The sequence below is a fragment of the Thalassophryne amazonica genome, chromosome 7, assembly GCF_902500255.1.
Source record: "Thalassophryne amazonica chromosome 7, fThaAma1.1, whole genome shotgun sequence".
Lineage (NCBI taxonomy): Eukaryota > Metazoa > Chordata > Actinopteri > Batrachoidiformes > Batrachoididae > Thalassophryne > Thalassophryne amazonica.
Window position 1 is genome coordinate 88,524,378 of NC_047109.1, and position 25,650 is coordinate 88,550,027.

General features: G+C 41.1%; 1 protein-coding gene across 4 annotated transcripts in view; it reads left to right on the forward strand.

The window, feature by feature from the left end:
- LOC117514491 (kinesin-like protein KIF13A) overlaps positions 1 to 25,650 on the forward strand; it is a 121,329-nt gene that overhangs the window by 73,039 nt on the left and 22,640 nt on the right. For all 4 annotated transcript variants that reach the window (XM_034174974.1, XM_034174975.1, XM_034174977.1 and 1 more), the window contains exons 8-25: positions 3,444 to 3,578; positions 3,685 to 3,797; positions 3,898 to 4,009; positions 5,444 to 5,656; positions 5,752 to 5,862; positions 5,963 to 6,097; positions 12,684 to 12,814; positions 13,213 to 13,299; positions 14,563 to 14,738; positions 16,362 to 16,581; positions 17,795 to 17,957; positions 18,106 to 18,249; positions 20,626 to 20,775; positions 20,924 to 21,088; positions 23,679 to 23,852; positions 23,942 to 24,093; positions 24,179 to 24,311; positions 24,395 to 24,541. In XM_034174974.1, the coding sequence (XP_034030865.1) occupies positions 3,444 to 3,578; positions 3,685 to 3,797; positions 3,898 to 4,009; positions 5,444 to 5,656; positions 5,752 to 5,862; positions 5,963 to 6,097; positions 12,684 to 12,814; positions 13,213 to 13,299; positions 14,563 to 14,738; positions 16,362 to 16,581; positions 17,795 to 17,957; positions 18,106 to 18,249; positions 20,626 to 20,775; positions 20,924 to 21,088; positions 23,679 to 23,852; positions 23,942 to 24,093; positions 24,179 to 24,311; positions 24,395 to 24,541 (2,661 nt within the window). The remainder of the gene's footprint in view (positions 1 to 3,443; positions 3,579 to 3,684; positions 3,798 to 3,897; positions 4,010 to 5,443; positions 5,657 to 5,751; positions 5,863 to 5,962; positions 6,098 to 12,683; positions 12,815 to 13,212; positions 13,300 to 14,562; positions 14,739 to 16,361; positions 16,582 to 17,794; positions 17,958 to 18,105; positions 18,250 to 20,625; positions 20,776 to 20,923; positions 21,089 to 23,678; positions 23,853 to 23,941; positions 24,094 to 24,178; positions 24,312 to 24,394; positions 24,542 to 25,650) is intronic.

A 25,650-nucleotide genomic window follows, 5' to 3' on the forward strand; every position in this document is an offset into this window, starting at 1 on the left:
CAATAAGGTGGCAGCTAGAGGGGGAGAAAAAAAGTGGTTCAATGAGTTGAAAACTGCACACAGGTGAACCACATTTTTTGCAAGAGATTCAAGCTAAAAGAAATTGGAGACTGTGAGGTGGTGGCAGGGGAGAGTGTAGCCAGACAGCACAGAATGGTGGTTTGTAGGGTGATTTTAGAGGTGAAGAAGAGGAACAGAGTGAGAGCTCAACAAAGAATCAGATAGTAGAACCTGAAGGAGGAAGACGTGAAATTCAGTAAGCAGGTGAGAGAGGCACTGGATGGAGGGGAAGCAATTTTGGACAACTGGAAAAGTAGTGCAGATGTGGTGAAGGAGACAGCTAGGACAGTACTGGGTATGACATCTGGACAGTGAAAGGAAGACAAGGAGACTTGGTGGTGGAACAAAGATGTCCAGGAAAGCATAAGGAGAAAGAGGTTGGCGAAAAGGTTTTGGGATAGTCGGAGAGATGACGAAAGTAGACAGGAGTACAAGGAGATGTGGTGTAAGGCAAAAAGAGAAGTGGCAAAAGCTAAAGAAAAGGCATATTGTGAGCTGTACAAGAAGATGAATATGAAAGAAGGCGAAAAGGACTTGTGTTGATTGGCCAAACAAAGGGACAGCTGGAAAGGATGTGCAGCAGGTTAGGGTGGTAAAAGATGCACATGGTAATGTTCTGATAAGTGAGGAGAATGTGTTGAGAAAGTGGAGGGAATATTTTGAGCAGCTGATGAAAGAAAAAACGAGAAAGACAAAAGGCTGGATGATGTGGTGAGAGTAAATCAGGAAGAACAAGCGATTAGTAAGGATGAAGTGAAAGCAGCTATGAAGAGGATGAAGATTGGAAAGTCAGTTGATCCAGATGTCATTCCAGTGGAGGCATGGAAATGTCTAGGAGAGATGGCAGTGGAGTTTCTAACCAGATAGTTTAATGAAATCTTGGAAAGTGAGAGGATGCCTGAGAAGTGGAGATGAAGTGTGCTGGTTCCAATTTTTAAGAACAAGGGTGATGTACAGAGCTGCAGCAACTACAGAGGCATTAAGCTGATCAGCCACAGCATGAAGTTATGGGAAAGTGTAGTAGAAGCTAGGCCTAGAAAACAGGTGAAGATCTGTGAGCAGCAATATGGTTTCATGGTGAGAAAGAGCACTACATATGCGATGTTTGCTCTGAGAATACTGTTGGAGAAGTATAGAGAAGGACAGAAAGAGTTACATTGTGTGTTTGTGTATTTAGAGAAAGCTTATGACAAGGTGCCAAGAGAAGAGTTGTGTGGTACTGTATGAGGAAGTCTGGAGCGGCAGAGAAATATGTGAGTGTAGTGCAGGACATGCACAAGGATAATGTGACAGCGGTGAGATGTGCAGTAGGAATGACAGACTCATTCATGGTGGCGGTGGGATTGCACCAATGATCAGCTCTCAGTCCTTTCTTGTTTGCAATGGTGATGGACAGGTTCACGGATGAGATCAGACAGGAGTCTCCATGGACTATGATGTTTGCAGATGACATTGTGATGTGTAGTGAGAGTAGAGAGCAGGTTGAGTACTGTCCTGTGCACCAACAGTATTTCCTGTGTATTTGTTTTGTGAATTGTTCTGTAATTTATGTCTGTAGCATGGCCCAACCAGAGGGTCACCCCTTTGAGTCTGGTCTGCATGAGGTTTCTTCCTCAGAGGGAGTTTTTCCTTACCACTGCTGCTCTGGGGGTTAGTAAGGTTAGACCTTACTTGTGTGAAGCGCCTTGAAGCAACTCTGTTGTGATTTGGTGCTATATAAATGAAAATAAATTGAAATTGAAATTGAAAATTGAGTCTAGCCTGGAGAGGTGGAGATGTGCTCTGGAGAGAAGGGGAATGAAAGTCAGTAGGAGCAAGACTGAGTACATGTTTGTGAGTGAGAGGGAGCCCAGTGGAATAGTGCAGTTACAAGGAGTAGAAGTGGTGAAAGTAGATGAGTTTAAATACTTGGGGTCAACTGTCCAAAATAATGGAGAGTGTGGTAGAGAAGTGAAGAAGAGAGTGCAGGCAGGGTGGGTGGAGAAAGGTGGCAGGAGTGATTTGTGACCAAAGAATATCAGCAAGAGTGAAGGGAAAGTTTACAAGACAGTAGTGAGACCAGTACGGCTTAGAGATATTGGCAATAACAAAAACACAGGAAGCAGAGCTGAAGATGTTGTGATTCTCTTTGGGAGTGATGAGAATGGACAGGATTAGGAATGAACAGATCAGTGGGACAGCTCAGGTGGGACAGTTTGAAGACAAAGTCAGAGAGGAGAGACTGAGATGGTTTGCACATGTGCAGAGGAGGGGCCCAGGGTATATAGGGAGAAGGATGTTGAAGATGGAGCCACCAGGCAGGAGGAGAAGAGGGAGGCCAAAGAAGAGGTTTATGGATGTGCTGAGGGAGGACATGCAGGTGGTTGGTGTGACAGAAAAAGATACAGAGGACAGGGTAAGATGGAAACGATTGATCTGTTGTGACGAACCCTAACGGGAACAGCCAAAAGAACAGGAAATTTAACAAAAAGATCTTGCAGGATAAGCTTTGTTAAAACAACCAGTTTTAATGCAAATTTAGTTGAATATATACTCTGCACTGTGCATTCCTCAAGCACATGCACATACCACAGTACTTACTGCAGGGCTAATGAGGCCATACAAATAAATCAATGTCATATTTTTAAATTTGTTTTAGAAATGTGCATGAATGGCTGCATATGACATACAGAGGACAGGGTAAGATGGAAACGATTGATCTGTTGTGACGAACCCTAACGGGAACAGCCAAAAGAACAGGAAATTTAACAAAAAGATCTTGCAGGATAAGCTTTGTTAAAACAACCAGTTTTAATGCAAATTTAGTTGAATATATACTCTGCACTGTGCATTCCTCAAGCACATGCACATACCACAGTACTTACTGCAGGGCTAATGAGGCCATACAAATAAATCAATGTCATATTTTTAAATTTGTTTTAGAAATGTGCATGAATGGCTGCATATGACATAGCAAAATTTATTTGTATATGATGCAGTTTGTATTAATTACCCAGAATTCCCAAATAAATTGCACTAATTTCAGCCAATTCCCATTAATTTCTGTAAATTTGTAAAAAGAAAAAAAAAAAAAAACTCCATTAATTTCCATGAAAAGTTTCCTGCTTGGAGTTTTGCAAACTGTTAAAAATAATTATAAAAATTTACTAAATTCCCAAGCTAAACTTTCCAAGTAAAGTTTCCGGAAATTTTCAATCCCTTTGCAACTCTTGGCTGAGTTTTGGACAGAACTGATCAAATGTCAAAGCCACACAGAAGCACATGGTAAAGTGTCACTGAAGCATAAAGAATAAATTAATTAGTGTCAGTCATTTAAAGCCTCTTTTTGGTTTTTACATTACATGCAGTAGTTTGAACCCTTTTCCGCCTGCTTTGTTTTTTAGGACATTGAGGTTTTGATGTCTGAGGGGAACAAGTCTCGCACAGTTGCAGCCACCAACATGAACGAGGAGAGCAGTCGGTCACACGCTGTCTTCAGTATTATTGTCACACAAACACTTTATGATCTACAGTCAGGGGTGAGTTCTTCCTGCGTGGCACTTTCCTTCACAGCAGCTCATTTTGTATGCCACATAAACTTGTTTCATCCAGAGTATGCCAGCTAACAGTTTGTGTTGTGAGCAGAATTCGGGAGAGAAGGTGAGCAAGATGAGTCTAGTTGACCTGGCCGGAAGCGAACGAGTCTCCAAGACAGGTGCTGCTGGGGAGAGACTTAAAGAAGGCAGCAATATAAACAAGTGGGTAAAGCTTTTTCAACACCCATGGAGTCCAGTTTATCATTTGGCAGTACTCAAATGGAGATTATTTATTTGTTTCTGTTTATTTTTTTGGGTTTAGGTCTCTTACCACCTTAGGTTGTGTGATTTCGGCTCTCGCTGACCAGTCAGCAGGAAAGGGGAAGGGCAAGTTTGTGCCTTACAGAGACTCGGTCCTTACTTGGCTACTCAAGGTCTCATATATTTAAAACTTTCTCTTAGGTATTATTATAGTAATTAGCATTTGTACTGTGGGTTTGTTGACATGGTTGGAAACACAACACTAACTAAAATATTAAAGTCCCTTTGATACTATGGGCTATCATATAGCACAAGATATAAAGCCCATAGTGCAAGTACATTTGAGACATGCACAGCTCCACTTTGCAATTTACACAGTGCATAATCTGAGTGCACAATAAGGTGCAGGGTGCCAGGAGGTTGTATTTAGTCACTTATTAATTACAGGCATGCCATGGGCATAACATGAATTATACCAGATTGTCAGAACTGCCTTGAGCTTGATTCTGCAAATATCAAAGCTTTGTCCATTAAGTCAATGTCAGTAAAACTTTCCTTACCAACAAAAGCACCTATGTTGCTGGTTTCCACAACCCAACCAAGCATTGAACAGTATAGGAGGTACATCATGACAAACAGCTTTCGATGAGAAAAACTTTCTGCCTCCACTCCATACAGCAGCACTCACAGTACCTGTGTCAGTATCTGTGTATGTGCTAGCTATGCTGACAAGTGAATTGTTGGGATCCCATAAATTCTCTGCGAAAATCAACATAGGCTGTCAAGAAGGCTATGTTGTCTTTTGTCATTGTGCTTCAATTTGGCGCATCGCTATGTAGATGGCAGACTAAGTAGGTGACATAAGGGAGAGGTTATCTGGCTAAGAAATGGATGTTCTGTGCAAACTGTCAAATCACACGGCAGATCATTTGGAAAAACGTCACAGCTTCATAGTGGAGTGGTACACAGAAGAAATTTCATACAAAAAAAATAGATCAAATCTACGCTTGACTCTTCCATGTGTCTCCTGGCCAATCACATTTTCAAGAAAACCCTTTTCTGTGCCGCTCCATAATGAAGTTGTGACACTGATGCAACAGACAAAAGTTGCACTGTGCAGCTTTCCTGAGATACAGGTACATAAGCCTATAACTCCTTCAGAGGAGTCATGGGTGTCTTGGTGGCTTCCCTCATTACCCGCCTTGCACGGTGACTCAGTGAACTGGCTACTGGAGATAGATTTTACATAGCGTGGCAGACTGCATTTCTCCATGATTTATGTAAATGAAGTCCAAGATATATTAAGCAACTTGGAAATGTTCATGTATCCATCCCCCTGACTTACCTAGAGAAACCTGGCTGTAAAAATAATGATTTGTATGAAAAATAGTTCTTAAGTTTACTTTGTCCAAGTACTTATGACTTTTGAAAAAGGAGAAACAGTGTCCAAAAATGGCTGTAATTCCTAAATAGTTATTGCAGTATTTTTGTTAAATCCCTTCAATTATTTTTTTTTTCAATTAAAGTGATTGTTTCACTTCATGTAAAAATAAAAATGCGTCACTGTCCAAATACTTATGGACCTGATTGCATGTAATTATCCTAAGGACAACTTGGGTGGAAACAGCAAGACGGCCATGATAGCCACGGTGAGCCCAGCAGCTGATAACTACGAGGAGACGCTATCCACGCTACGTTATGCTGACAGAGCCAAGAGAATCGTCAACCATGCCGTGGTGAATGAAGACCCCAATGCTCGGATCATCAGAGAGCTCAGGGAAGAGGTGGAGAAACTTAAAGTACAGCTGTCTCAAGCCGAGGTGAAAAGAAGACCAAAGCCTCTGAATGTGTCCATGACAAAGTCAGTCAGTGGTTTGGATTCACGCTTATTGACTTTCTCTGTTGTCCGCTACAGTCCATGAAGGCACCAGAGCTGCAAGAGAAACTGCAGGAGTCCGAGAAGCTCATTCAGGAGATGACTGTCACCTGGGAGGAAAAACTAAGAAAGACAGAGGAAATTGCCACTGTGCGTACACTGATTACAAAAAAGACTCCAAAAGGTCATATTTAGATTCATTGTTTTTATTCATAAACAGCATTGATGTAATCATTTTCTGTTGTTACAGGAGCGTCAGAAACAGTTGGAGAGCATGGGCATCTCGTTAGAGACATCTGGAATTAAAGTGGGTGAAGACAAGTGTTTTCTGGTCAATCTGAATGCTGACCCTGCCCTGAATGAACTACTGGTCTACTACCTGAAGGTAGTGTATATTCTTATGGTTCTTTCAGTGCAATAATGTTTGCCTCTCTTGTCTTCTAAGCACATGAATTGGTAAATAATGTTAAATAAGAACAAAGGATCTTTATATATTTGGGATTACCATATTTTCTGGACTATAAGTCACACTTTTGTTTCTTTCTTACTTGACTGGCTGGTCCTATGAATTATATTTTAAGGAAACTTATATGTAAAAAAAAAATAAAAAGAAATACTGCATTATCATCTGTAGCCACAAAATGGCAACGTATGCAGGTGTCACAAGCTGTTATGTATACGTATCTGAATGAGGTATTGTGTGAGCCACACTCCAGAACAGAAGGTAGTGGTAATGCACCATTAAGCTGGATGCCATCTGTCGTAGATCACAAAAACAAAATTTGAATGAGGATGGCATGCTGGTTCTTAGACAATGTACAAAATTAATACATCATGCTCTCAAACTAAAAGACCATATTGTTGAATAAAGAGAGGGAATAACCTTCATACTACTTGGCACTTGACTTGTTTGCACTTTGTGGGACAGCCAGATCCACAACAAGGAGGATGGTGAGGCTAAGGTAAGGTCATTTGTAAAGTTTTAAAAATGTAATGTAATTTTAAAAAGTTTATTTACATTTTATGATGTAAACATACACGTTTAGCTCTGCATTCACATTTTTGTCTGTTCTGGATATTTAAAAAATATATGTGACTTATAGATTGGTGGGTCTTATATATATGTTTTTTCCTCTTCGTAACACATTTTTGGACACTCATACGTGGGTGCGACATATTGTCTAAAAAATATAGTAAGCTTTCCTCAACAGAACCAATATAAATATAGAAGGAGCATACACAGTAAGTGGAACAGGTAGCTGAGTGGATAAGGAGCTGGCCTGACTTTGAATCCTGCTTATGCTACCTGTCTGTGTCCTTGGACAAGACACTGAATCTTCCTTGTCTCAGTCCACCCACTTGTAAATGGGTGTCAGCCTTGGCTGAGGAAGTAATCTACAGACTGGCATCCCATCCAGGAGGGGTCATAATCTCATCCGCTGCATGCAAAGGAATCCGGAGATAAGCACCAATAGGCCTCAGTCCATACGTATATACGAGTAAGTTTCTGGAAACCATTTCATAAACAATAAAATGAAAAAGAACATATTTAAAGCTGTTTTATGTGGCTTTCCTGGTTGTAATTAGCTTCAGTTCATTCGGGTAGGAAATTAAAGAAAAAAAAAGAGAGTCAACTTGTCCCTGTCCTGAATTGGAAAATCCATCATTACAGACAGTGTGACTGATGAGGGGATTTTCCAGCCTCATATTTTAGTTCTGCATTCAGGAATGGTTTGACAAAACTGTTTCACATTTGTTAGCTTTGAAGTAATGTTGGTAAGTTAAACAGTCAAAATGTTAACTGTTTTCTTTCAGTATAATCCAGTATGGCTCTTACATTCCAATTTTTTTTTTTTTTTTTTTAAGTTTTCCAACAATACTAGGAGTTTTCAGGATAATTTTCCCACTCGATTGAGTTTTTCAAGCTTGTACTTAACATACTGATGCATAAATTCCACGCTTACGTCTGTCCATGCTTCTAGACAGCACCTTGCAGTAGAAAGATCCAGTGGTGGGCGCAGCTAACCGAAAAATTTGCATCGATAACCACTAATCCGCTAACTGAAAACTTCACTTTTAGAACGCTAAACCGATAAACTCCTAAAAAAATTTGCAAATGTTACAGTTAACCGTTAACTTTTAGTAATGACTCAGCACACTGTCAGTGACTGATAAACCAGTTTTGATTTTTAGCACCGCAAAGGTCTCTGAGTAAATTCAATGCGAAGTAATCCCAAGCTCAAAACAACAAGCCAGGACTTTTGTCTTTAAACACCCCACTGGCTACTGCAAAGATATCTCACTTACCTTTCACAGTGGCAGTGTAGATCCAACGCAAGGCACTTTCGCTCATGGTTTCATTAATAAACAGACTAATTCCGGACAGTTTATCAACACATTAACAGCAACTCTGTCATTTTTACAAGGTGGAAATATCACACTTTTAAAGTAATGCACTAATTCTGAAGGTTTGAGCGTCAGACCGACACAAGCGCCAAAAGGCATTATGGGAAATAAATCTCATCACCTCGCCCCCCCCCCCCCCCCCTCTTAATTTTGATCCAGGACAATCATAAATCCAGAAACTCTGATTCCTCACTTACTTTCTCAAGGGCTGCAATCGGGGCATCTGTTGATTCTTTAAAGCTCACAGCATCATCTGTGAAGTCAAAGTCAGTAAACCTTTCCTCACCAACAATGGCGCCTAAGGCTGCTGGTTTTCACAACCCAAGCTAACACCTGGTTCATACAAGCACTCAACAGCATCTGAGCCAGAACACATCCCTCATAATGGCAGGTATTCACTGGGGAAAAGTCAGAAATTCTGCCACTACTCTACATGACTCTTACTGTACCTGTGTGTAGGCTGGCTATGATGTCCAGCACCTTACTGCGATGCCACAAATTTTCAGCATGTCTCAGAGACCAGCCCAGACAACCAAATCAGTCGCTTTACAGCAATTAACATAAGCTAAAAAGAAGCACTGCCAATATTCAATAAGTACTCACAGAGCAATCATACGGTTGATAATTGACTTCTTGGGTGTGATGCCAGACTGCTGTGGTTACTGTGCAGCTTTTAACTGGAACTGAATCCTGTTAAGAATAAAGCTTGCAAACACCATTCCCAGCACAGGAAGCAGTGTAATATATCCCTGCAGTTGTGGCAACCCAGACGGTCACTCTTTCCTTTCCACAGTGGGACTGCAAGACCTTTCTTCTAGTCCACAGGGATGATACCCATATCCCAGACTAAAACAGAGACTGTTTGCAATGCCAGGAGAACAACATGTCCACACGACAAGTTTAGCTCCAATACCACAGATCCATCAAGCTTACTCCACCCTCAGCTGCTTCACAGAATTTCGTATTTCACTATCATTGGGTGATTCGCAGTTGACTGGTGAATCAGCCACAAAACCCTGGCACTGAAGATATCTAACAACCCAGCAGGTGGATCAGTTGTACAACTGTACAAAGTAGCCGGACCAATGGGGCAATGCAGCTTCATCGCTGGCCATGATTGCAATGAGATGAGGTGTAGGCTTTAAAGAATGAAGTGCTTTGATTCCTCTGTAAGCAGGCTGAGGGTCACTGGACCACAGATGGTGAGTCACCTGCTCACAGATTCCTCAGTCAAACAGCTCCTTGTCTAACTTCACGGGCATCACAGCCTCCTTTCTCAGCTCGCCGTATAGCCTGGAATTTCCATCATGCCATGCACTACAACTTCTCTGGATGATATTCAGAGTGGTCCCAGATAATTAAAAAAAACACCCCCTGTTGACAATGGCAACTCCAGTGCAATTCCCAGCAACATTCAGGGTCTGGTCATTGAAGAACTCTGACATTCTATTTGAGTCACTAGTTTTGTCCATGTCCGCATGTCCTCTGCATACACCCCCCGTGAAACAGTCTCATCTTAAAGTCTAGCCAGATTTAGATCAATAAATCTTATTCATATTATAATAATAATATATTAATAAATCTTGTAATAATAATAATAATAATAATAAATCTTATTAATATTATAATAATAACAGGATTATAATAATTACAGGAGTAACGAAATAAACAAATTATGCTACATATACATTACTTTCCTTTTTGATTCAAACTGTGATTGGAATTGATAAGACGCTGACACTAGTGTTGTAGAGCTCTCAAGCCTCGTCTTTGTTTCATCTCAGAATTGAAATAAGGTCTACTCGATCTTGGCTCGGTCTCAGACTGGAATAAATTTTCAGATTAATAAAAAATTGCAATAACTGAATTAATATAAATTCACACTGTGTATACTGGTGCTATATTTTATAGATCTTATAGGACATTGCTGTCTTGAATCCATTGGCCCCAATGAGCCCCAAGAATGAGTGAACAATCTGCTGTTGTTAAATTTGCTTTCGTCAATCACAAAAACTTAATTTTCAGCATGAATAAAATTTAAAAAGAAGCATAATGCAGAATGTAAGTTCTGTTAGTTCAGACTTTTGTTTTTTTTTGTGTGTGTGTGTGTGTGTGTCTGTCTGTCTTACCTCCACCAACAACTCGGTCTTGACTTGGTCTTGACCACTCCAAAGTCTCAAAGCCTTGGTCTTGACTCTCATTCGACCCTATAAGATCTGGGTCTTTGCTTGGACCTGACATCGGTGGTCTTCTCCCCATCACTAGCTGACACCAGAAACACATCCCTCTATAAACCACTCAATTACAAGCAAAGGAAGATGCAGGTCACATGGTGACAACCACGAGACATAATTGTAATGTGAACCTCCCCATCCTTCCAAAGTCAGAATCTTTAGGTATGGATTATACTTACGTGCATACATGTTCTATGTTGTTGATCAGTGGTTGATCAGTAAATGAGTCAAAATAGCTAGCTGTGAAATGAACACGTCTCCAATTTGCTCATTTTATATATTGATTTGTTTTTCTGTATGGATAAAGATCACGTGTGTGAACATTTTGGTCACAAGAGGCAATGCTGATCATGCTTGTAACAGCAGGGTGTCTACAGTCACAAATCCACGAGACCTTCTAATAGCTTTAAGTCTGCACAGAAGCTAAAACCTCTCTGCCTCATTCTTAGGATTACACTGGTATTATAGTGTATTAATAAAAAAAAACCTGACTACGGCTGCACGATACTGGTAAAAGCTGACACTGCGATGTTGTTTTCCCCTGTAATATGTACTGTGAAGAAAAAACAAAAAAAGAAAGCAATTTTCACACAATATTGTGAATATGGCTATTTATGAAGAATTGGCCATAGTACTTGAACAATTAGGGTTCCTGTGGTGGGTGTGGTGGTCAAGTGGTTAGTGTGCTTGGTTTTAGTGTGGAATGTTCCTGGTTCAAATCCCACCTTGTCCACATTTCTCCATCTTTTTTAGGGGGTGGGGGAGTAGGCTGAAAAGTTGGTTTTTAGTCTGCAGGACACTCGACAAAATACGTTTGTGGTCAACATCATCCTCTCTGTACGCCACACAATTCCATACACTCACTCATCTTCAACCGCTTCCTGCAATTAAGGGTCACAGAGGTGGGGGGAGCTAGAGCCTATCCCAGTAGTCACAGGGCGTGAGGCGGGGTACACCTTGGACAGGACGCCAGTCTGTCACGGGGCCACATATAGACAGACAAACACATTCACATCCACACCTAAGACAATTTTTAAAGTTTCCAGTCCACCTAACCTGCATGTCTTTGGATGTGGGAGGAAGCCGGAGCACCTTGAGGGAACCCACACAAACACGGGGACAACATGAAAACTCCACAGGTGGGAAACGATTTCATGACCCTCTTGCTGTGAGGCGACAGGGCTAGCCACTAATCCACCCTGCTGCCCACAATTCAATTCCAAACAGCTGGCATTAATTTTGTTTAATCAACCACATCTTCCATTTTGGTGGAATTCTTCTGCTGCCACCTCATTTTCACTGTTCTGGTTCACACAAGGTAGTAGAGCTTCTTTCACAGTCAAACCCAGCGCAACGAGACGCTACACTCCTTCTGCTTTGACCTTTCAAAATAAAAGTCCTTTACATATGTTACTGCTGACCAGAAGAAGCTTAAATCAGCTCAGTGGATTTTGCTAATAAGTACCTTAATAAAATATTTTTCAGTATCGTACTTTTAAAGTCAGTCTTGTTAGCAGGCAAGGTTACGTTTCTGAAACCTTTCCTACAGTTTACTGCTGACAGGCACGGACTAGCACTGGACGTTTGGGGCAGCTTGCACCGCATGTCTCTCACCAACAAAAACCTCTGTGTATCCAAGAACCCTTAAATCAGAGTAAAGGATATCACACCTCAGACAGACTTCTCTTGTGGATTAGTCACAGAAAATGAGAACTGCGTGCTTTAACAAAATAGTTATAGGGTGACATGTTTAGTTTAATTTGATTTTCTTGATGCATGTTTTGCGATGGGACTTTTGGACATGCATACGTTTCAGTGATGCTGCTCAAACAATATATTATCCAGTGCAGCCCTCCACCTGACACTGTCTCTGTACCACAGCACTTAAACTCATCATCGACTGAGGCAGTGAGGACACTTTGGAGGTCAGTTAGTGCAGATTTGTTGGACCAGTACATGCACAGGCATGTGATGAAGCAGCCTGCATGGCGCACAGAACAACAGGCTTTTGTCTTGTGTTTTGTGGGCCAGCGGGGCATTTCAGTGTGGAATGATGATGGTGATTGAAGTGAGTTATTTTTCTGTGTGGGATCTGACATCCTGTACGTAGAAGCTGGGAATTTTGTTTAAAACGCCCACACTGCAATGAGACACCAGTTACTTCAGTTAACACCTTATTTTCTTCGAATTAAAGAATTTCTGAGTTACAATTTTGGAAATTACAGTTGTGTTGTGCAAATTGGCTAACAGATAACCATTCCTAACTCCTAATGTTGCATTGTCAATTCCGCTGTGGTAGCTTTTCTTAATCTCCTCTCTGTTTGTGTGTAGGAGCACACCCGCGTGGGCGCAGACACATCTCAGGATATCCAGCTCTTTGGGATCGGAATCCAGCCGGAGCACTGCGTGCTGGAGCTCGGCTCAGATGGTGACGTTACTCTGATACCCATAGGGAATGCCAGGTGAGATACTGAAACAAAATCCTCCAGCATGCCGACTCTCCTGTCTATCACCTCTCTTCTTTCTCTCTCTCTCTCTCTCTCTCTCTCTCTCTGTCTCTCTCTCTCTCTCTCTCTCTCTCTCTCTCTCTCTCTCTCTCTCTCTCTCTCTCTCTCTCTCTCTCTGTCTGTTATCTAGCTTTCTCTCGGCTTCATGGATGACTGGATGTCAGTGTTTCACATGACCTCACAGTAAAAGAATGTGGGATCTGAACTTCTCACTTTGATACCATGGCCGTGTCTCCCTTCACCTACAAATAGATTGTTTCTTCTCATTTAGTTTTATTCTGTATAAAGCTGATGACTATTATCAAACTGTAGTATTTTGAGAAGACGTTTATTGTTTGTTTTTGTCCCTTCAGGACCTGTGTGAATGGAACCATGATTGACTCTTTGGTGCACCTGTGGCATGGGGACCGTATCTTATGGGGCAATAATCACTTCTTCAGGTATGACTCCAATGTGTGAAAAGTCATGAGGTTGAATTATATGGATGCATTATGTGGAATTGGTATTTTTTGTGCTAGTGCAGAGGGCAGATGAGCACAAATGTGTGGGAGTTTAATTCAAATCAGGGATTGCAAGATAATTGCAAGAAAACAAGATAATCCTATTTTTGTCAAAGGTATACTGAAAACCCATGTCTCTCAAGTGCACATTCAGTACTTAATGGGAATGTACCACCGCTCATGCTGGCCTTTACATACCGATTGAATGAAAACCATCATAGCGGTCATTAGAGTGGAAATACTGCCGTCTGCAGCTGCAGACAGCAGTTGAAGATCTGAAGCATGCTCATTTTTCAGTGTGAACAAGAACGGGCAATAATATACTTAAACAAGAGCAAACCAAGATTTCTGATGTCCACCAGTCTGGATCCAGATCACCTCCAAAATTTGGTGGAGTATTCCATGGCCTAATATCTATCTGTGGTGAAAATGTTGTCAAAATCTGTGCAGTAGGTTTGATGTAATCCTGCTGAAAGTCTGACAAATAAATAATATGTCCTTGGTGGACATAATTAAAGGTACAACAGAGTTTTGATGATTGCTCAAGCAGTAAACTTTTGTGACACTACAGCTTAATTTTGCAAATCACACAAATACTTCTTTTTAGATGAGTAAAAATGGGTGACACCAAGCACTTCAATCATTGTTAAAGACAAAGCAGCACCTGGTTTCTCCTTGTCACTACTGAAAGTAGTGAAAGTTGAAAATTTTAAACTTTTAATTTGAAGTGCCATTGTGATGCTAACAGACGAGCAAAATTTTCTCCCATCCTCTCTTTGAAAATAATAGCACATCCAGTTTACACTCTGCAGCTTACAGCCAACATGTGAATGCAGCTTGAGAAAAAAAAAAAACTCAGTCATTTACATCTACATTAAAATTTCACATCATTTTGAGATGCACCTTGTGTGTCATTACTTACATTACAATTATTTGTCTAAAGTAGTATTTTACACTTTGTTTTTAATTTAGTGTATATATTTAAATCCATTTGCAAATAGCATGGGGTGCTATTTGGGGTGCAAATAGCATGGGGTGCTGTTTGGGGTGCAAATACCATGGGGTGCCGTGCGAATAATTGGCATAGAACATACACAACAACCTTGCAGTCCTTGCACGTAACATTGGTCATAATACTTGCACAATTTAAATATCACCAAAATGGTAAAATATTTGCTGATGTGAGAAACTCTTGTCCTGCAGGATCAATCTGCCTAAACGGAAGCGGCGGGACCGTTTGAAGGAGTTAGACAGAGCTTCTCCCAGAGAGAGCTTCATTGAGGCAGATGTGGAGACGGCCAGTGAGGCGTCCTCGGAGCAGGACTACAGCTACGAATTTGCCCAGATGGAGGTCATAATGAAGACACTGGGAACCAACGGTATGATGAGGCTCATTTGGAATGCTGAGTTTACTGTACATGATGTTTTTAAGGACACAGCGACATACTGTATATGCCAGTACGTGTGAATTATTTTACTTTGACTAATCAGGCTGTGCTACAGGAACTCTCACTTCACAGTATGTTTTTATAAATGCTATCACTATAAAACAATATGAAACTGTTTCACCCAGTTTAGTGTAGAAAACACAAACCCAGTTACTGTTATCAGACTTACTCAGAGGCTAAGGGTATCTCCTCACATTGCTTGTTTTGTCAGACCAACATTTTTGCCTGATTGTCATTTTAGATTTATATATAAAATAGAAGAGGAACAGGATGTGTATAAACTGTATATAAGTAGTTGGAGGTATAAAATATTTGGCCTTTTTATTTCATAATGTCTCTAATCTTAAATTTTTTATCCAACTTGGTGCCATTAGTTAGGTAGGTAGGTAGTTAGATAATTGATTTCAGAGTTACATAATCATTAATCCTCTAAATACCACAACCGACCAGTGGGTTTGAAAGAAATGTTTTCTTTTACAAAATTGCCAAAATAGCATTGTTTACCACCGCCAAAGACTGTAAAAATAAGAAATGCTTTCATAGTGTTATCAAATTTCCAACAGTCTTTGAACTAACCATGTGCATCCACACTTTTCATCAGGAAAAATAACCAAATCTAATCTTAAATCTGTGAATTTAACCCCTTAACGCCTGAATTTATATAGCTGTATATAAAAAAATGTTTTGTGTGTGTTTTTGCCTTTAAGTAGATGGTAAATAATGTTGAGATTATTAATTACACTTTTGCACAAAAAATAAATAGTAATTTTGGTAATTTGGTAATAATTTATGTTATAATAATAATAATGGTATGTTGCAAATTTGCGACAACAGACATACTGGTCAATTTGGTATGTTGCATATTTGAGTCAAATATTGTAGCATATATGCGACAATAGGCGTTAAGGGGTTAATATTTAAGTGTAGAGGAGGAGAAGGGTTGTGGTATTGTATGAAGAGGTCTGGAGTGGCAGAGAAGTATGTGAGGGCGGTGCAGGACATGTGCAAAAACAGTGTGACAGCGGTGAGATGCTTGGCAGGAATGATAGAAGCATTCATGCTGGAGATGGGATTACATAGAGGATCGGCTCTGAGCCCTTTCTTGTTGGCACTAGCAAAAAGACAGGAGGCAGAGCTGAAGATGCTACGATTTTCTTTGGGAGTGACCGGGGTGGACAGGATTAGGAATTAACATATTAGAGGGAGAGCACAGGTAGGATGATTTGGAGACAAAGTCATTGAGGCAAGACTAAGATTGGTTGGACATGTGCAAAAGAGGGACCCAAGGCATATAGGGAGAAGGATGCTGAGGATGGAGCGACTAGACAGGACAAGAAGAGGGAGGTTGTTTTTTGTGATAAAGGAAGATGCAGAAGACGGGTGAGATAGAAATGGTTGATCTGGTGTGGTGACTCGTAACGAGAGAAGCTAAAGGAAGAAGTCCATCAGTCCAGCTGTCTTGCTAGTTTATCCTTCAGCTGCGCTTTGCTGTGAACATGGTGATCAGTGCTGCAGACAGGGTTCAGTGAAAAATGTGGTGTCTTCTGTGTGCAGACCCCATGCAGAATGTGGTCCAGGTACTGGAGAAGCAGTACCTGGAGGAGAAGCGGACGGCTCTGGAGGAGCAAAAGATGATGTATGAACGAGAACTGGAGTCACTACGGCAACAGCTGTTCCCCGAGAAAACACCACAGCACCACCGCAGCAGCAGTGATCACATCGCATTCCCAACGCAAGCAGCACACGGCAAGCTGCGACTGTGGACAGAGGAGCGGTGAGGAGAACACACACTGGCGCAAAACACACACCTTCGGAAGATTGGGAAACATGCAGGAAGTGTGCAAGAAATGCACATATACTGGATGGTGGAAAAATGAAATTGAAAATTAAACAAAATATTCAAGGTCTGGTATTTTTAATTGAATAAAAACTATTATGGTTTTGAAAATCTTAGGACAGTGATAGGAAACCACTCAAAAAGATTTGCAACAGATGTATTATCCCAGAAGCGTTTTAGAAATTTCAGTTTGTGTGCCTATTGTGTTCTGCATTCACCCTAAAGATGGTGCTGCTGACGTCAGAAAGCATGGTGTTAATAAAGACTCAAATTAAAATTGCTGTTGTCTTTCTCGCATCATCTTGAGCTGTTTCATTAATGCTGCATAAAGTCTACTTATGAAACCGCCTATAGTGAGGAGACGCAGTGAGTTGGAGTCTTGTGGTTTACTGTGGCATTCACACAGTATCCTCATGTGTTCCAAGATAGTTTAAAGGTCCCAAGAGAGCATCCAGCGCTATGACGGCGCCACACCCTGCGTAAACCCTGAGAAATGCCGGTCTACATCCTCAGTCAGCCTCAGCTCTTTGGTTTGACTGAGAGGAACTGTTCTCTTCTGCACATCACTCAGCTGTAATCAATAATTAACGTTGTTCAGCTGAGACCGTCATCTAATCACCCCGTGTCTCTTTACTAATTAACTCCTCCAACAGCCATTGTTCTTCTCCTGTTTTCTTACGTGGATTGCAGGAAGATCCACAGGTTTTTGGACAGTGACAGTTTTTGTAATTTTGCCTGACAATCGAGTTGCAAAATGAACAGTCAAAATATGCCAGTAGAGTATAATTTTATCTTTTAATAGAAATATCACATAAACTATTTCTGAATTATAGAAATGGTTAATGGCTATTTTCAGAGATCATAAGTGATGGGACAAAGTAAATATAAGATTGTCATGAATACAAATCACCACTTCAGCATGATGTTATATAATTGTTGATGCACAGTTCCTGTAATCACAGCCACAGAAGCCTTTAGCACCCCCCCAAGAAAGAAAAAAATTTAAGCTAAAAGTCAGTCGACACTACAAGCAAATTTTGACTGTTTATTTTCAACTCCATTGTGGTGCTGCGCAAAAAATTCCAAAAATCCGTCCAGATACTCTCGGACGTGACTGTAAATGTTCTTTTCCTCTGTCCATTTGTGCCAGGGACGAGCTGTTTCGTCAGAGTCTCTCACGACTCAGGGAGCAGGTTGTGAAAGCAAACACTTTGGTGCGAGAAGCGAACTTCCTGGCAGAGGAGATGAATAAACTTACTGACTATCAGGTCACCCTTCAGATTCCAGCAGCCAACCTCAGCGCCAACCGCAAGGTCAGACCCCTGAACCTCACCAGAAACCACACAGCCGCCAGAGATGATGTAGCTTCTCGTTAATGCTTTTGCTGTTGTCTGATTAGGGTTTTTACCATAAAACATAAGCATACAAAGCTGTGAAAATTGTAAATCTGTTTTTATGTAGCATAGAGCGATAGTGAGTGAGCCAGCCATTCAGGTGCGGAGGAAAGGGAAAGGAACCCAAGTGTGGACCATTGAGAAGCTGGAGAACAAACTGGTGGACATGAGAGACCACTACAGGGACTGGAAGGAAGGCACGGAGGAGACGGTACGAAGCAAAGAACTATAGAAATGAATAAACAAAATCAGAAAATAAAGGCAGAAACAGAACATGAAGCAGCCATAGGAACTAGCACAGTCCTGTGGACAAATCCACTCCACTCTAGGTGAACACCCTGCGATTTTGCAAGTCCTCCCACTTAGAAATCATAGAGGGGTCTGAAATTTTCATCTTAGGTGCATGTCCACTGTGAGAGACATAATCTAAAAAAATGTATTTGTATGTTGCTGCTGCAAATAAGTATCTGAACACCTGTGAAAATCAATGTTAATATTTGGTACAGTAGCCTTTGTTTGCAATTACAGAGGTCAAACGTTTGCTGTAGTTTTTCACCAGGTTTTCACACACTGCAGCAGGGATTTTGGTCCACTCCTCCATACAGATCTTCAGATCTTTCATGTTTGGAGTTTCAGCTCCCTCCAAAGATTTTCTATTGAGTTCAGGTCTGGAGACTGGCCAGGCCACTCCAGGACCTTGAAATGCTTCTTACGGAGTCCCTCCTTAGTTGCCCTGGCTGTGTGTTTGGGGTCATTGTCATGCTGGAAGACCCAGGCGTGACCCATCTTCAATGCTCTTACGGAGGGAAGGAGGTTGTTTGCCAAAATCTTTCAATACATGACCCCATCCATCCTCTCTTCAATACGGTGCAGTCGTCCTGTCCCCTTTGCAGAAGATCACCCCCAGAGTATGATGTTTCCACCCCCATGCTTCACGGTTGGGATGGTTTTCTTGGGGTTGTTCTCATCCTCTAAACATGGTAAGTGGAGTTGATTCCAAAAAGCTCTATTCTGGTCTCATCTGACCACATGACCTTCTCCCATGCCTCCTCTGGATCATCCAGATGGTCACTGGTGAACTTCAAACGGGCCTGGACATGTGCTGGCTTGAGCAGGGGGACCTTGCTGCCCTGCAGGATTATAATCCATGACAGCATCATGTGTTAATCTTTGTGACTGTGGTCCCAGCTCTCTTCAGGTCATTGACCAGGTCCTGCTGTGTAGTTCTGAGCTTTCTCAGAATCATCCTTACCCCACAAAGTGAGATCCTGCATGAAATCCCAGACCGAGGGAGATTGACAGTCATCTTGTGTTTCTTCCACTTTCTAATAATCATAACAGTTGTTGTCTTCTGCCAAGCTCCTTGCCTGTTGTCCTGTAGTCCATCCCAGCGTTGTGCAGGTCTACAGTTTTGTCCCTGTTGTCCTTAGACAGCTCTTTGGTCTTGGCTATGGTGGACAGGTTGGAGTGTGATTGATTGAGTGTGTGAACAGGTGTCTTTTATACAGCTAACAAGTTGAAACAGGTGCAATTAATACAGGTAAAGAGTGCAGAATAAGAGGGCTTCTTAAAGAAAAATTAACAGGTCTGTGTGAGCCAGAATTCTTGCTGGTTGGTAGGTGTTCAAATACTTATTTGCAGCAGTAACATACAAATAAATTATTAAAAAATAATACATTGTGATTTCCGGATTTTTTTTTTTTTAGATTGTCTCTCACAGTTGACATGCATCTAAGATGAAAATTTCAGACCCCTCCATGATTTCTAAGTGGGAGAACTTGCAAAACCGCAGGGTGTTCAAATACTTATTTTCCTCACTGTGTGTGTGTGTGTGTGTGTGTGTGTGTGTGTGTGTGTGTGTGTGTGTGTGTGTGTGTACATATATATATATATATATATATATATATATATATATATATATATATATATATATATATATATATATATATATATATATATATATATATAGTTAAGTATTTTAGTAGGTATCTTTAGTAGTATTATGGTGTATGACTTGATAAATAAAATATGCTTTATAATTATCAAAGTCACAGCCAAGAAATGTGGCTATAATCTGTCAACTCAATAGTATTTCCTTTGGGCAATTATTCAGAAAATACTGCTAAACATGTTACAATGTCCTCCAAAATTTAATCCAGTTGGAGTTCATGATTGATAAATGCTGTCATTGTGTTGCAGCACTGTCCCATGTAGCACTAAGTTCTATGGACTTACATGTTAACATGAACTCATACATGGAAACTTGCTGGCATTACATAACACTATGCTAACAGGCTAATATTAGCATACAAACTTGTTAACAGGCTAAATGTAGCATGAAAACTCCATGATGCCAACGGGCTAACATTATCACGAAGACTCAATAATAGGCTAAAGTTAGCATGAAAATTCACCAGCATCCCATAGCACAATGCTAACGTGATGATGCTAACATTAGCATGAGCTGATTGAGAGCCTCCATTGTGAGCAATGGAATTTGTTAAGAAAAATCTTATTGCCTATCTTCAGGTAATCTTACATGTTGACTGACATTTTATGTATTTATGTCTATTTTGTGTCATTTAAGAGCAACAAGGCAAACAGCAAGATCTGTGATCCGTTCTATGAGGCCCAGGAAAATCATAACCTGATCGGTGTGGCCAATATTTTTCTGGAGTGCCTTTTTCATGACGTCAGACTGCAGTATGCCGTCCCCATCATCAGCCAGCAGGGAGAGGTAACATCTCATCGTCACACAGTGCACGTGTACAGTATGCCAATCCCAGAAATATAAACTATATGGTAAACTCCTGAAGGTGGCATACCTTTGGAAATATTGTGGACATTGTGGCACTGATCGTGTCTCTCGCTCGGGATGTGGACAGGTGGCGGGCAGGTTGCACATTGAGCTGATGCGGGTGAGTGGGGCTGTGCCAGAGCGCTTATCAGGGGGAGACGACTCCTCAGAAAACTCCAGTGAGAGCAGCTGCTACGAGGTGATGGACAACAACGGGGACATTGTCCACATGTCCAAGAGGCTCACCTGCAGGGTATGGCCCAGTTTTTATTGGATTATAACCAGTGTACACACAGTGTAAAGTTTCTGTGGATGTTTTGGTTTAATTTGTTCTGTGTGCATATTCAATTCAGTTCAGTTAAAATACAACACCAAATCAAGGCAGAAGACACCCCTTAGCAAAAAGTAGTATACTTAAAGTTCATTTTAAGTATGCTTCAGTATAAGTATAAGTATAGCAAGTATACTACAGACCATGTACTGTTAGTATACTAGAAAGTACACAAATTTAATACTTTTTTGGGCTAAACTGGAACATTTCAAGTTTATAAAAGTATATTTTAAAGTTTTTTTTTTAAGTTTGCAAAAGTACACTTTAAAGTATACAAGTACACTCATCTATATACTATCAATGTACTTGGTATATCCCTCTTGTATGCTTAAAGTATACCACATGTACACTTATCAATGTACTTGATATATCCCTCTCCTATGCTTAAAGTATACCACAAGTGCACTTATCGATATACTGACATTGTACTAGTTGTATACTTTGAGTGCCTATTTTTAGTTTATTATTGTATACTTAAAGTATACTGTTATACACTTTGGTTATTTCACTGTTACTTTTTATACTTTAATTTTGCTTGGCATATTACTTGTAGCTTACTATTTATATACTGAAAATATACTCCTTAAAGTATTCTTAAAGTTTACTCATACTGTATGTACACAAGAGTGTGATGCATTTAAAAAATCACAAGACAGAATGTTGAAAACAAGTTTGATATATTTTCAAACATTTCAAAAACAAAGACCTATGAAATCAAGTCCTTCCTTTGTGGAGAAAATTAAAGGAAAAAAATGCATGTAAAATGTAAACATAATTGTCTCTCCAAGATCAAGTCCTTATTTGTAAAAATGTAAATATAGCATCTTCAACTGAGAACTAAAGTCCTTCCTTGTCAAAAAAGGTAAAACAAAAGTGCGAACCTTTGGAACCAAAAATAAATAACTACATAGAAAAAAAAGCTGTACTTTTATGACTTCTTTTCAGTTACTTGAGTCAATGACTTGACTTAGTATATCTTGCTCTAAGTGCATAATAAGTGTTAGTACTTTGTGGCAGAAAGATGTAAAGAGTATACTAAAGTATTAATGTACTTAGACTTAGACTTTTGTTTATGCTTTTCAGTATAAGCCAAGTATACTTCACTATACTATTCTTAAGTATATAAAATATAGTTTATAAAAAATCACCTTCAAGTATACTTCCTCAATTTTAGTAGAAAATAAATATCCTCATAGTACACTTGAATAAACTTCTTTTTGCTAAGGGGCGGCAAGGTGAAACAGTTCAATCCCTAAATTAAGGACTTATCTGTTTGTTTGCTTGGTTATTTGTTTATTTAGTTATTTATTGGATATTCCGGGTCAACAGCCAGGAATTTCTTTTCTGTAACACTGAGATGTGTATTTTGGTCATTGGTGAAGATATGTATTCATTCTGATCAGTGCTCTTGGAAACGTAATGCTTCAGATTGTTAAATCCATTTTGTATTTGCATATTTATTTTAAATACACGTGCACACACATTTTTCTTCAGACGTTTATTTGGAGGCACGGTGATGACTTTCATACTTCCAAGTTATCCACTAACTGCATTCTGGTAAATGGAAAATGGAATTTGGTATGTGTTAGTTAAGTCATCGTGCACAGGAGCCACATGTGAACGTCTAACCCGTCCTCTTAATATAAATTACTTTTGGGTTGTTTGTGAAGTCACTTGTAGTATTATTACTACTAGCAAAAACCATGGGCATGTGTGCATGGGGCATTGTAACATACATATGTACATCATCGTACACTACGATCATTGTACATAGTAAAATCACCAGTCTTAAACTAACACTGCCAGTGTACATATGGTCCCACTCTGGCCAGAGTAGGACCATATGTATACTGGCAGTGTTAATTTAACACTGTCAGTGTTTGTTTTACACTGGTGATTTTACTGTGTAGTAAGATTATTGTTGTTGGTGTGAAATAAGTCAACAGCCACTGTTTTCAGGTGTCCCGAAAGAAGTAAGTGTTCAAGAAAATAAAGAACCTCCAAAGACTGATCAGTTGAACTAATTTGTATTTTTCTTCTTTTTGGGGGGGGGGGGGTCCCTGTTAGGGGTCACCACAGCAGATCGTCTGTCTCCATCTCACCCTGTCCTCTGTATCTTCCTCTGTCACACCAACCACCTGCATGTCCTCCCTCAGCACATCCATACACCTCCTCTTTGGCCTCCCTCTTCTCTTCCTGCCTGGTGGCTCCATCTTCTCCATTCTCCTCCCTACATATCCTGGGACCCTCCCCTGCACATGTTCAAGCCATCTCATTCTCACCTCTCTGACTTTGTCTCCAAATTGTCCTACTTGTTCTGTCCTGCCTGTGATGTCCCTCGGTTATGTTCATTTCTAATCTTGTCCATCCTAGTAATTGAACTAATTTGTAAGGTACTTTATTAAGTTTTTTTCCATCAGCTCTGGTGGAGCGTTGTGCGATGGATCTGTCTTTGTTAGACATAAAGTTTACAGACACTGACTCCTCTTTGACATCTTTGCTTTTGCTGCAGGTGCGGATCAGGGAGGCCACCGGGCTGCCTCTCAACCTGTCAAACTTTGTGTTCTGTCAATATACCTTCTGGGAGCACAGCGAGCCCACTGTGGCTCCTCCCATGGTCAGCCCAGACAGACCGTTCCCTCGAAGCCCAGACACCCAGTTCACTGTCCAGTTTGATCACTGCAAGGTAAAGGGAAAGATTATTGTCTGACCTTTATAGGATGAGCACTTTGAGCATGAACTGCAAGCTAGCTTCATCGTTTTGTGTTTATGCAGGACTATGTTGTGCATGTGACGGATGAGTTTTTGGAGTTCATCTCAGACGGCGTGTTGGCCATTGAGGTGTGGGGTCATCGCTGTGCAGGGAACGGGCGATCACTCTGGGAGTTGGATGCACTAGAGGCCAAAACGCAGACGCTCCGAGACAGGTATGTGTCGGATGTTGCACTCAGATTTCGGAACAGTCAGAAAAATGGACATTTCACACCACGCTGCTTCTGCTGCATTTGTAAGATGGAGTGAGGTGTCTCGCAGGATCGAGCTGTGGCTCTCCATCCAGGAGTTGAACGAGCAGGGGGAGTACTCAGCTGTGGAGCTTCATCCTGGAAAGGACATCAGCACGGGAGGAGTATTCCAACTCCGACAGGTCAGAGAAAGCTACGAAGAAGATCCCCACAGGTGCTCCATCAGGCCACAATGGTCTGGACTTATGAGTATTTGTCCATGCAGGGTCACTCCAGGAGGCTGCAGGTGTGGGTGAAGCCAGTCCAGAATTCAGGCACGCTGCCTCTGCTGGTGGAGGCTGTGCTGTCCGTGTCAATTGGATGTGTGTCGGCTCGGTGCACCAAACTACAGAGACCCCTCGACAGCTATCAGGTCTGAGGAACACGTACACAATAACGTATGTGCATACGAGGTCTGTCAATAAAGTATAGGTCCTTTTTATTTTTTTCAAAAACTATATGGATTTCATTCATATGTTTTTACGTCAGACATGCTTGAACCCTCGTGCGCATGCGTGAGTTTTTCCACGCCTGTCGGTGACATCATTCGCCTGTGAGCACTCCTTGTGGGAGGAGTCGTCCAGCCCCTCGTCGGAATTCCTTTGTCTGAGAAGTTGCTGAGAGACTGGCGCTTTGTTTGATCAAAATTTTTTCTAAACCTGTGAGACACATCGAAGTGGACACGGTTCGAAAAATTAAGCTGGTTTTCAGTGAAAATTTTAAAGGCTGATGAGAGATTTTGAGGTGATACTGTCGCTTTAAGGACTTCCCACGGTGCGAGACGTCGTGCAGCGCTCTCAGGCGCCGTCGTCAGCCTGTTTCAAGCTGAAAACCTCCACATTTCAGGCTCTGTTGATCCAGGACGTCGTGAGAGAACAGAGAAGTTTCAGAAGAAGTCGGTTTCAGCATTTTATCCGGATATTCCACTGTTAAAGGAGATTTTTTTTTAATAAAAAGACGTGCGGACGGATTGCAGCGTCGGCTCGCAGCCGCCGCGACGCTCCGCCACAGGAAAAACACCTCTGTTGGAAGCCTTAAGGACAAGTTGGAACATGTCCAGCTGTTAAACAATTTCTCATATACTCACTCCACTGAAAGCCATCAAAAGCCACCTGGATTTTACAAATGGTTATCAACACGGAGGTGTTTTTCCTGTGCCGCCGCACCGCGCCGGCTGCGTCCCGACGCGCGGACCCGTCCGCACGTCTTTCATTAAAAAAATCTCCTTTAACAGTGGAATATCCGGATAAAATGCTGAAACCGACTACTTCTGAAACTTCTCTGTTCTCTCACAACGTCCTGGATCAATAGAGCCTGAAATGTGGAGGTTTTCAGCTTGAAACAGGCTGACGACGGCGCCTGGGAGTGCTGCGTGACGTCTCGCACCGTGGGAAGTCCTTAAAGCGACAGTATCACCTCTAAATCTCTCATCAGCCGTTAAAATTTTCACTGAAAACCAGCTTAATTTATCGAACCGTGTCC